The 13380-nt window shown below is 45.7% G+C and overlaps 1 protein-coding gene across 1 annotated transcript in view; it reads left to right on the top strand.

Annotated features, from left to right (window-relative positions):
- Positions 1-13380, top strand: part of LOC126155912 (neuroligin-2-like) — a 317083-nt gene that overhangs the window by 223580 nt on the left and 80123 nt on the right. Inside the window, exon 5 of the mRNA XM_049916265.1 lies at positions 3657-4282. Coding sequence (XP_049772222.1) covers positions 3657-4282 — 626 coding nt within the window. The remainder of the gene's footprint in view (positions 1-3656; positions 4283-13380) is intronic.

The raw sequence follows: 13380 nt of genomic DNA, 5'->3' as shown, positions 1-13380 counted from the left end.
GAGAAATAAAAGATGCACCACGAAGGACATATCCGAATGAGACGACAGCTTGCAGTGTACACGTACAGACAACAAGACGATTACACTTTCTGAAAACTGAGTAACTTGTTCACGAAAAAGAGCTTCAAAAATTGTGCAAGTCAGTTGGTCCACCTCTGGATTTTGTGCATGCAATTATTCGGCTTAGCACCAATTGGCAGAGTTTCTGGATGTCGTCCTGATGGATATCGTGCCAGATTCTGTCTGTCAGAGTGTAAAAATCCCGAGATGGTTGGATGGCCCTTCCCATAACACTCCAAAGGTTCTCAACAGGGGAAAGATCCGGTGACTGTGTTGGCCAAGGCAGGATTTGGGAAGCAAGAAGAGGAACAGTAGAAACTTTCGCCGTGCGTAGATGGGCGTTATCTTGTTTAAATGTAACCCGAGAAACAAACCAAAGCACAGAATATGGTCGACCTACCGCTCTGCTGTAAGGCTACCGCGGATGACAATCAAAGGCGTCCTGCTATGAAGAGAAATGGCACCCCAGAGCATCACTCCAGGCTGTCAGGCAATATGGCGGGCGACAATAAAGTTGGTATCCCACCGTTGCCCGAGGCGTCTCCAGCAAGTCTTCGATCGGGAATCTCACAAACTGAAGTAAAATGGTCTCCGGTGAATAGTATCGTTGCGAATTAAACCCGAAGGCCAGCGAAGCCGTGTCTGGAAACACCCCACGCATCGGTGGGATACCATCCTGATGGTCTGGGATACCATTTCCGTTCACAGCAAGACACAGAAACCTAACAGAGTCTAGGTCGTACAAAATATTCCTTCATTTCAGACATACGGTATCAACAGAATAGTTGTCACCTTGAGGTATTAAATATATTTTTGTTGTGAAACGTGTTTATTTTACTTTGGACATCACGTCAAATTCTCATGTGGGTAAAAATTTCGCTTGCCTCATTTGCAGCAATTTTGTTGTGGTTGGCAGGAGAGCCAACACCGTGTTACTAGAGGAAGCCGAAAGTCACGCGTTTTAGCTCACGCAGGCTGGCGTGAGGTGTGGAACAGAACAAGGAAATTAGACTTTAGAAAAAACGGACGTAGCTGGTGGAATACTTAACTTTAATCCATTAATGGTGAACGTCGCTCTTGACGTTACATGATTCACAGTATAAATAGTAACTGGTAATGGTGCCTTGCTAGGTCGTAGCAAATGACGTAGCTGAAGGCTATGCTAACTATCGTCTCGGCAAATGAGAGCGTATTTAGTCAGTGAACCATCGCTAGCAAAGTCGGTTGTACAACTGGGGCGAGTGCTAGGAAGTCTCTCTAGACCTGCCGTGTGGCGGCGCTCGGTCTGCAGTCACTGATAGTGGCGACACGCGGGTCCGACGTATACTAACGGACCGCGGCCGATTTAAAGGCTACCACCTAGCAAGTGTGGTGTCTGGCGGTGACACCACAATTTTTATGTTTTCTCCTTTCATCAACTAAGTTAAATAACTCCTGTGATACCCATGGATTTCTACTAGACCTTCTCTTTTCACCTAGTTGTTGCCCTGCTGTCTTCATTATTTCATCTCTCGCACCTCGTGCAGTAAGTAATTATTAAGCACGTTGCTGATATTACAAATTATATATCTCGTTTATCGGGTTCATTTACTTTGCAAAAATAGATCCAGACATCATATTCCATAAATACATTCAGAATAAATCTACATTAAGAAAGATACAAGTTTTCGTCACACATTGTTAACAGTGCTCAACGGGCTACCTACTACACCTCAGTGAGCTGTGTTTTAACATTTTTGATGTAGATTTATTCCTAATGTACTAACGGAATATGAAATCTGTTTCTGTTTTTGTAAAGTAAGAGAACCTTATAACAGTATAACAATATACTTATATAGTTTGTAACATTAAAAATGTGGTTGATAATTACTTGAGGACGAATTTATCTAATCGAACGATTTAAGTAAAGAAGTTTTAAGTTACAGCCTCCTACGGAATATGTTTTCTTTTATAAGGTATTTGGAAGCTGTTGATTCTCACAGGAACAAAACTACAAATACATTCTGAAATCAATCGCCGGCCGCGGTGGTCTAGCGGTTCCGGCACTGCCTTCCGGAACCGCGGGACTGCTACGGTCGCAGGTTCGAGTCCTGCCTCGGGCATGGGTGTGTGTGATGTCCTTAGATTAGTTAGGTTAAGTAGTTCTAAGTTCTAGGGGACTTATGACCTAAGATGTTGAGTCCCATAGTGCTCAGAGCCATTTTTTGAAATCAATCTGAATCCTTCTAGAGTATCCATGTCTCTTCCACGAATATTATCACGATTCGTAACTTAACTGCTAGCGAGGATTAAATTACCCTCCTTGCAAAATTCAGTCAGGCGGCTCTCTGTTTCGTTCCTTTCACACAGTCCATATTCAACTGCAATTTTTCCTTCTCATCCTCTTTCTGCTATCGAATTCCAGTACCACAATCCAATTAAATATCCCTCTCCCTTATCTATCTGTATCATTTCTTTTACCTCATCATACATTCTTTGCATCTCCTCATCATTTGCGGAACTAGAGTAGGTGGCGTATAAACTTGTGCAAAAGCGATGCGTGTTGATTTCGTGGCTATCTTGGCACCAATAAAGCGTTGTCTTTGCTATTCGTAGTAGCTTAAACACACTCCTGTGTTCTTATTCATTATTAGACGTACTCCTGCATGACCCCTATATGATTTTTTGCTTTAATCCTGTAGTCACCTGGCGACAAGTCCCGTTCATCCCGGCACTGAACTTCACTAATACACACTGTTTCTGACTTTATCCTGTCCAATCTGCTTTTTAAAATTTTCTAATCGAATGCACAATTAAGGGGTTGGATTGTTTGGGGGAGAAGACTAGACAGCGAGGTCATCGGTCTAATGGGCTTAGGGAAGGACGGGGAAGGAATTCGGCCGTGCCCTTTCAAAGGAACCATCCCGGTATTTGCCTGGAGTGATTTAGGGAAATCACGGAACACCTCAATCAGGATGGCCGGACGCGGGATTGAACCGCCCTCCTCCCGAATGCGAGTCAAGTGTGCTAGCCACTGCGCCACCTCGCTCGGTCACAATTAAGGAATCTAACATGTTCTGCGACCTTAAAAATGCCAGTTTTGTTTCTCCTGATGACGACATCCTCTTGAGTAGTCCACTCTCAAAGATACAAATGGGGGTCTATTTTAACTCCAGGATATTCTTGGAAAGAGGATGACGTCATGATTAAGCCATACAGCTGCATGTACTTGGGAAAGAGACAAACGTCTGTGATGTCCTTTTGCTTTCAGCCACTAGTACCACCACAGCAAGGCCATATTGGTTAATGTTAGAAAACCAGATCAGTCGATCATCCAGAGTATTGCCACTGCAAAGTCCAAAAAAGTTGCTGCACTTCTTCAGTCGACACACATTTATTTGACCTCTCAACAGGTACCTCTCTGTTGTGGTTGCACCTGCAGTACAGTACATGTCGTGAATTTAGAAGTCATCATTAACAGCATGTCTGTCAGTTGATTTACAAGTTCACTCGCCAGTGGTCGATTGCGACAGTAAACGCCTTGTGTAAGAGGGTCGCGATATCACAGGCCGACAACGTGAGGTGAGAGTGTGTGTGTGGTGTGGTAACGTGCGCAGGTCTGGTGACGCGCGCGGTGCTGCTGTCGGGGTCGGCGCTGAGCCCGTGGGCGTCGCCGTCTCCGGCGCGCCACGACGCTCTGCGGGCGCGCGTCGCGCGGCTGCTGGGCTGCGACCCCGGCCTGCCCGACGTGGCGCCGTGCCTGCGCGCGCAGCCGCTGGCGGCGCTGCTGTCGGTGGACGTGTCGCCGCCGCGCTTCCTGCCGCGCTTCGGGCCGTCGCCCGACGTGCCGCCCGGCCTCGCCACCGAGCGCGCCGCCGACCCCTTCGTCAGCTGCGACCTCATGCTCGGCATCACCAGCACCGAGAGCTACCTCGACTTCAGCGCCGCCGACATCCAGTACGGCTTCGAGGAGGACGAGCGCGACCGCGTGCTGCGCACGTACATCCGCAACACGTACGTGTACCACCTCAACGAGATCTTCTCGGCGGTGCGCAACGAGTACACCGACTGGGACAAGCCCATACTGCACCCCATCAACATCCGGGACTCCACCATGGAGGCCCTCAGCGACGGACACACAGTGTCGCCCGTGATCCGCACCGCCTACCTGCACTCGCGCCGCGGCGCCCGCACCTACCTCTTCCACTTCGCCTACCAGACTAAGGACAGCGACTATCCACAGGTATACTCACAACGGAACGTAAACACACTTTACTCATCTACAAGACTTATGTTTGTAGGTTTCCAAATTATTCGTCACAAGGCTCCTTTTTCAGGCACAAAATGTGATATACAGTCCACCTACAAGTGGGACTATTTCATCGCTAATACAAGCAGCCGTGATGAAGATACCTCAAATGTACGGTCGTGTCCCGTGGTTGTCTTCACCTAAACATTTTTCCCTATTATCACCTACTTTGAAACTCCCGCCCGCTCTAATATGATGGAAAATTGAAAGTTAGCTCAGTTTATTTATTTGTTTGTTTCGTATTCACAGAGACAATAGTCAGTCAGTGTTTTAACTGCCATATTCTTACGGCAATATACTGAATTACAATATTCTTTACTTATGTTCTTGTAACGTAAGGGACAGTCAAATTAAACCGAGGCAAACACGAAAAAAATTAAATACAAAGTTTATTATTCCAAAAGGGATCACCATAACTGTTAATACATCAGTCCCACTGTGAGACAAGACGATCGATACCTTTATGTAAAAATGTTGGTTGTTACGTATCCAGGCGTGCACATCTTCTTCCGAAGCAAGCTGATGGCTGGGAGTGTCCTTGTAAAGGGTGAAGGGCTCCTAAAATAGCATGGCGTGAGATCGGAACAGTATGGGGGATGTGTAACGGCTTCCCGGCAAAACTTCTGTAGCGTACTGGAAACTACTTTGACAACATGAAGGCATTTTTTTCTTTTATTTTTTGGCAGGTTGTTTCAGCTACGCAGCATAACGTTCGCTGGGAAGCCCTTACACACCCTCCATACTGTCCTGATCTCACCCCATCCGATTTCCATATTTTTGGAGCCCTGGAGAAAGACATTCGCGGCCGTCTATTTTCTCCGGGCAAATAAGTGGACGCCTACGTATGAGCATGTTACTTGAAACTTCCTGGCACATTAAAACTGTTTGCCGGACCGAGACTCAAACTCGGGACCTTTGCCTTTCGTGGGGAAGTGCTGAACCAACTGAGCTACCCAAGCACGACTCACGTCCCGTCCCCACAGCTTTACTTCTGCCAATATCTCGTCTCCTACCTCATTCTCCGTCTCCTACCTCATTCTCTCCTCTCCTATCTCATTGTACAAGCGTGTTTCCGTAAGCAGCTGCTGAGACTTTCTCCATGCGAATATTAACCGTCTTGCCTCAGTGTGGTAAATTTATAAAAGCTTATCATGATTGGTTTTGAAATAATAAATAATGTGCTAATTTTTCCCTTCTGTATCCTCTTTATTTGACAGCCCCATATGCTACACAAAATTGCATATATTCTTGGGCAACTTTCTAGATGAGGTAGATGGTCTGTGTATATCTTTCAGTTCAGCATCATGGCACGCATTTCACACACAAGTAAATGGTCCCCTGATTGGGTTCCACTACTTTCATATTCAAGACTGTCTGATAAGGCCCATTTGTTCATCAGTTGAATACATGTAGCAACACTTCTTCTGACAAGGTTCAAAATTTTCCACAACTTCCTCGAAACGCCGAATACATCGAACTTCTTGTTTGGGTTGTCCACCAAATTTACGTTCTTTTAGTCGCAGCCTTGCAGTTCATCACCGATATTTTATAAAGGTCACCTGGATTTAAGTCTGTTTGTAGGGTCTAGGTCTTGTTGCATTGTGAGTTCTGTTTTACGTATAATTTTCCTGTACGCTCTTGTACCTAACTGTGATTGCCTAAATTCAGAGGGCTCTGTGTTTGCTAGGACAGGGTGGCTCTGAGTGTGCCACAAATTATCCGCATTGTCTCCTTCTGTTGGACGAACACTTCAGCTAGACATGGATTTGTTATCGAGTCCTGATGAACAATATTCAGCCACGCTGTAGGCAAGGGCTGGTGCTGAAGTCCTCAATGTGATCGCTGCACAGCCTCACGTCGTTCCAACCAGTTTCGATAGAATAGCATTACGGGGTTTCAATTCCTGTTTTGTATCTTCTAGATGTGAATTATGCAGCTGAGTTTGATCTGAGTTCACTCCCATATATTTAGGCTTATCCTCAGGTCTGATGCGTTGGCCATTCATATGGAAATGGAAATGAGCGTTTGGCGTCACTGGCCGGGAGGCCCCTTACCGGGCAGGTCCAGCCGCCTTGGTGTAGGCCTTATTACATTGGGCGACCTGCGCGCCGGATGGGGATGAACTGATGATGAAGACAACACAACACCCAGTTGCTGAGTGGAGAACATCCCCGACCCAGCCGGGAATCGAACCCAGGCCCGTAGGACGGCAATCCGTCACGCTGACCACTTTTTTTTTCCTCAGTGACAGACTTAAAAGTTTGCTGACATACATTTTCTAACACTACCGCATAAATAGTGTCTACAATGTAAAATATTTACAAATAGTTGCTAATTAGAAAATAAATTGAGTAAGGAAATGAATAAAACTGAAAATGCCGAAATGAAAAGGACATGAAGACATCGCGGATAGTACAAATACAAAAGAAACATGCTCCTCCAGCAGTGAAATGAAATTCGTGTCGGGGACGACACCTGCTCACGGCCCGACGTTCGATAGAGCAATAGAGACATCTGTCGACCCGCTCTCCAGACGTTGGTGTAAGACTGGGTCGTCTTCTCGAAGTTAATTAAGGGTCCGTTAAGTGTGATAGATGTCTATCACGGCTTACTTCGTCTATCTCATCTCTCACCCGTCAAACCCTATCTGGCCGGCGGGTCGATAAATGTAAGTCGCAGGTAACTAGCGAAGTCTTGCCTATATTTCTTATGTTGTTGCAACTTCGTGTGTCCATCCAGGAGAAAATGCCAAAAATCCATTTTGTCATTTCCCGATTCGTTATAGACGCAGCCCACAACCACTCCTTGTACCCATGTCACTTTTTCGGACCGGAAAATAAGATCCTTGGGGGAAAAAAAGTGTGTGTGATGAAATTGTGTGAGGAGCGGAGCGTAACAGGGACGCCAATATCTGACGTGCCAAGTGCCACACCGGAGCTGTGCCACTACATGCTAAACGATCTTCATCAGTGTCCACTGTTGCACAGCCTAAACATAGTGGAGTGTCTGCCAAATGAATCGCGTGCCGCCGTTGATTCGTTGCGAACTTCCTATTTACCACCACATACCATGTTGAGCGTATCGACGTTGGGAAGTCAACGTTCTGTATAACGCGCCATACCTGTCGCCAGTTATTGTCTGGGTACTTATTTTCCAGGGTATTCCTGGGCCACCGGCGCAGTAGGAGCTGGTATACGTCTCGCGTCGTCGATAGTCGTGTTGTTGGGAAGGCTTCTCTGACATAGTTTAGCTCCAAAAAGAAAGACTTGAAATGTGACACTTTCGGTGAAATATGGCCCACATTGACTGGGGGCAGCATTGAAGTGGGCGCTAGTACATCAGCCAACGTACCTGAGATGTTGCGAATTTGACAGCGCCACTGTCGTAAAATCGAATTTGACGAATAACACCCGTGCCTTTTCATATACGTTCACCAGACTAAGTCCACCCTTTCCAAGTGGTAGTGTAAGCGTTGTGTATTGGATCTTAAACAGGTGTCCCGCACTCACGTAAGTTCCGAAAGTTGCTTGTATCCGTGATGCCATTGTGCGCGTTATAGGCAGGACATGCACTGCGTGAATGAGTCTCGGTGCTAGGTATACGTTAAGATAGGTCACCCTCTGAATCATATCATACGCTCTTAATTTCTGTAACAGCACCATTGTCCACATCAGCTTCAATATGCGTCGGTAGTTATCCGCTGCTGTCAGCTGCACATCCGTGCGGAACGTAACACCTAAACATTTTATGGTGTTAACTAACATGAGCGGGAATTCCTCCCCCGATTGTAATCCTCGACCGACATTCATGTAGCGTGACTTCTGTAGATTAAGCACGCTTCCCGCCGCCATCCGTATCGCTGTATCCACACCAACACCGTACGTACTTCGTCGCCAGTCTTTGCCATCAGCATCACATCTTCAGCATAAGCGCGGCAATGAAAGGTCCGTTGTGGCAACGGCACTCTCTCCAGCCGTCTTAGGAGACCATATAGACAGGGTTCCAAAACCAGCGCATACAAAAATATCGAAAGTTGGCAACCTTGACGAACTGTCCTTGAAAGAACAATATAGTCAGTGCCCCGCCCATTCACCAAGACCTTTGATCGCACGCCGTGTAATAGTCGCATAATCACTAGAATGGAGGCCTGTGGGATTCCCAATCTGCCCATTATTGCGTGCAAGAAGATATGATCCACTCTGTCGAACGCATGATGGAAGTCAGTAGCGACTAGTGCCCCTCGCACTCGGCATGCCACTGCTAATGCGACGCTATCTCGGTAGTCACCGAGCGCCGTATGTACGTTAGTCTTACCGTTTAGGCATGTTTAATCTATGAGGAGTGTATCAGAAACTGAATACTTCAGGCGAGCCCCAAGGATGCGCGCGAAAGTCTTATAGTCGCAGTTCAACAGAGTTAGTGGTCTATAATCTCCTGGCCTTCTGCCACCGCGTGCTTTAGGTATTGGGATGATGATACCCTCCGTGAATTTGACAGGTATCTCAGTCTGCGGTAACAGGAGTTCGTTGTACATCTGAATCCATGTCCGTCACATGAGGTACGCAAAGGTGCGGTAAAATTCAATTGGGAAGCCGTCCTGTCCTGGGGATTTGTTCGGAGCCCCCTGGCAATTGCGTCTGTCAGCTCGTCCTCCGTTATCGCTGTGATGAAAGTCTCTGCATCCAGTGGTGGTCCTTTATCTGGCATTTCGGAGATGACATCATGTAGTGTCCTGTGGTTCACTTGTACAGGTCCATATAACTGGTGGAAATAGTCAGTAAAGACCTGCGCAATGTCACGCTGGTCCACAAGTTTCTGGCCAGTTTCAGTGATTAGTTCCCTGAGAAATGTCCTTCGTCGTCGTTGGCGTTCACGTACTACGTGGTGCTTGGAAGGGGCTTCGGCAGCAACTGTGTCCGCCAATCTCGCCCGGACAATTATCCCTTCCATTCTTAGTCTCGCCAGCAGTAATAACCTGGCTTTTATCCTGCGCATGGCCGTGTGCCTTTCCGGCAATGGTTGTTGGGTCATCAGCTCCCTCAGATCTGTAAAATAAAAGTCCTCCGTCGTGCGGTTCCACTGCGATTTGTCCTGCCCGTATCGTATCAAAGATCTCCGTAACATTGGTTTTGCGCATTTGATCCACCACTGGAGAACCGAGGAGTATGCTCGTTGGCGGCGAACGTACGTCTCCCAGACCACCTCTATCGACCGGCGACATGCAGCGTCACGTAAAAGTGCACTATTCATGTTCCAGTGACCCTGACTCCGTCATATCTTCTGACGCGTTAATGAAATCGTACAGGCGTACGCCATATGATCCGTAGAAGCCGGTGGCCAGATTTCGGCCTCCAGTATCGCCGTCCGTAGAGTTCGCGTCACATACACTCTATCAAGTCTACTCGCCGAGTGCCCCGTTACATACGTATAACCCGTTCTGTCGCCATGCTCCAGTTCCCAGGTATCCAGAAGCGCTATTTCGGTAATCAAAGCACGCAATTCCATGCATGCCACATAATGAGGTACTTGGTCCTTTTGTTCGACGACACAATTAAAGTCGTCCCCCACGACATAATTATCATGGCGTCCAGCGAACAAAGGTGCTATCTCTTCGGTGTAAACGGTCGCCCTTTCTCTTCGTTTTGTGGAGCCAGACGGAGCGTGTAAATTGATGAAACGAACGCAGTCGACAGTGATCGCTATTCCACGTGCCGAAGGGAGAGACATGATTTACTCCAATCATATTCCTTCCCTGGTGAGGATCGCCACACCACATCCACTCTCATCGTGTACTGAATAATGTGCTTCGTAACCGTAGAACTCCGGCGGCGATCTGAAACGCACTTATTGTAAGAGTACAATATCCACGTCCGCAGTGTGTAATGAAATATTCAAAACAACTTTTTATTCAGTTAATCACTTAATGTAACGTATTTATGTATAAAAGTTTGCAAAAAATGATCCGATAGAGTTTTGGCCAGTAATGGGTTAAGGAGAACTGTGTCTGGAGAGTGGACTCTTCACAAGCGAAGAGCGAGCGTTGTCAGCCAGAAAGGCGGCGACCCCGGCTGTCAATAAGAGGCGCGCCCCGGTGCCCAGATCCAGCGGCAGATCTCTGCAGACGGAGGCGCGGCGCTGCTCATGAAATAAACATGGCGAGCTGCAGCCGAGCCGTGTATCCGATTCAGGGGGCTCGCCCCGTGTGCACGAGTCGTTCCGCTCCCCCACGCCCGCCCCCACCCTCAGCCGCCGCATGAAACCGACTCCAGATGGCGTTAGCTGGCACAGGCTGCGAGGCGCCGACAAGTCTGCATCGTCCTCGTTTGCCTTCTGCAGACGTGTCGCGTCTGTTGTGCCACCGTCTCTTCTGTCACGTTTAACGATAGGCAGTAAATTAGAAATGCAACCAAGAGAGTCTGTTCAAAGGGACGAATGTAATGCAAACTAGAACAGGTAGAGGCTCATGTTACCATGAACGCGGTTCTCTATCCACGAGCTTACAGATAATTATGGGAAAAACCGACTGGTTAAAACTGATACCGCTATTTTCACTCAGTATAACCGACGTTTTTCGTTTTTAAATAAACGTTTTTAAAAGACATAGTAATTTTTATTCGTAAAATTTGCTCTGATTTGAAGTTCGAAAATGGGAATAGCGATCAGTGCTATTCTAATAACAACGTCGCCAGCAACGAGCTACAAACAAACGGCATAAGAATTTGTACAGCACTGCTGAGACAATAACGTCCCTGTTGCCGTGTGTCTCAGCTTAATGTGCGCATGTACGTAAATTGCGTAAGACTTCCCCCTCCTGGTCTATACGATAGTTTCTGGCTGTCGTCGCTCGAAATTCATTTGAATGCAGAATGGCATCAACCCTAGTCTTGGAATATTTTTACAACTAACGTAGCAATCAAGTAGAGTTATCCAGTTCTTCATTCGATTTAAAAGATTAATGATTTGTCTACGACTTCCATGATATAATAAAAGAAAAAGAATATTATGGTAACAACAATTTATTGTTCGTATGGAATAGAATCGAAAGTGGACGATCTACTGCCTCTGTCCACATAATTTTCCTTTACCTGCTTGCAGTCCTTAAAAACGGACAAATTAACACCATTTGTCCAACCTCAATTTTTAGACGTAAGCAGTGACTATTCATAATGCCGAAATAGTGGTGTAATGCTCGATTTCAACATGACTTTTGAGAAAATTTTTATAAGACTAGAACCAATAGAAAAAATTCGGTTATTTTTTTGGTGGCATTCAGATACATACCATTTTTCGAGAAACGTAGCGAACCTTTAACTCTCAGAGTCCTCTTTTATTTGTCTTTTTAATTTAATATATTAATTCTATGTATTTTAAAACTGAGTGAGTCAAACGTTTTCAGTCTCTGTTCGATTTCTAAATTTATTGCAGGAAATGATAAAAAGGAAACCCGATAATCCCTTATTTCAGAAACCGGTTACTTTGAACAGTTGTAACACAGATTAATCCGTTATGGGAAAAATCAATATAATTGAAAACCAGTTGTTTTAGCGATAACAGCCATCCCTACTAACAGATGGCTGTTGTATTTACATCCATTCCTTGTTTGTTGTTATTGAAGGTGATAGAATTAATTATAAAAACCATTAGCTGGTCTGTTGTTGATATGCAGGGTTTCTTTCTCCCGTTACACACTTTGAGAAGCAGCTGTATGACGTAAGAAGCAATGATGATGTTGATACTGCACAGGTTTCTTTTCTCCCATTACACACTTCAAGAAGCATCTGTATGACGTAAAAGGCAATAAATCGCTACAAAAAATCGTTCCCAAGATTTCTGGATTATTTCATAAAATAATGTATCTCACGCTCAGTTCTTTGCTTCGTGAGAAGATAGTAGGAATTCGCTGAGTTCTGATGGGGAACAGTCGAAACCCACTATGTTCATGTGTCATATTACGTCCTCCGTTTCTCTTTTTCCATTGACATACTGCGTCCCCCTCTACTTACACAATAGTAGTTACAACTGGGCACAGCTACGACACCAGATAGCTGGTTAAAATATAATTATCCAAGCGACACAGAACATTACCACCGCTCTTCCACCTAACATATGTGGATGTGTGGTATACAATAATTCTTTTATCATTCTTCTATATCATACTCCACAAGCGACTTAATGGTATGTGGCGCAGGGTACTTTTTGTACCGCTAACTGAGTCCGCCAACCCTGTTCCACTCGCGAATAGCGCGTGGGAAGAATAATCATTCGTAAGCCTCTGTATTGGCTCTAATTTCTCCAATTTTCTCGTCGTGCTCATTACGCGAGACGTTTGTGGAGGAAGTAATATGTTGTCTGACTCTTCCCGGAAAGTGCTCTCTCGAATTTTCAATAGTAAATTACACCATGACACACATAGCCTCTATTGTAACGTCTGCCATTGGAGTTTCTTGAGCATCTGCGTAACGCTCTCGTGCCGACTGAACGATTTTTTTACGAAACCTACCGCTCTTCGTTGGATCTTCTCTATCTTTACTGTCAGTCCTGTCTGGTAGGGCATCCAGACAGATGAACAATACACAAGAAGGGGCAAAGAAGCGCCTTAAAAGCTGCTTCCTTCATAGATGAGCTACATTTCCTTAAGATTCTTCTTATGCATGTCAGTCTGTCATCTGCTTTTCCCACTGTTTATATAGTCATTCCACGTAACATATTTTACAACATATTTTACGGCAGATGCTGTTTCCAGCGGCTTGTCGTCAATAGAGTAGCTATACAGTAGTGGATTTATTTACGTTCAGGATCAACTGTCAGAATCTGCACCATTCATGCATTCTCTTCTACCGTTGAATCTTATAGACATCATTTGCGAACAGCCTTAGAGACATTTCTACTAGATCATTCATATATATTGTAAACAGTAAAGGTCCTATCACTCTTCCTTGGGATACATCGGAAATTGCCTTTAGATCTGTCGAGTTTGTTCCGTTAAGAGCGACGTGCTGAATGTTGTTATTGCACATATACGCGTTTCCCTT

Source organism: Schistocerca cancellata, chromosome 2, assembly GCF_023864275.1.
Source record: "Schistocerca cancellata isolate TAMUIC-IGC-003103 chromosome 2, iqSchCanc2.1, whole genome shotgun sequence".
Classification (NCBI taxonomy): domain Eukaryota; kingdom Metazoa; phylum Arthropoda; class Insecta; order Orthoptera; family Acrididae; genus Schistocerca; species Schistocerca cancellata.
The sequence above is the reverse complement of the archived record's forward strand: the minus strand, read 5'-3'. Positions and strand labels throughout refer to the sequence as shown.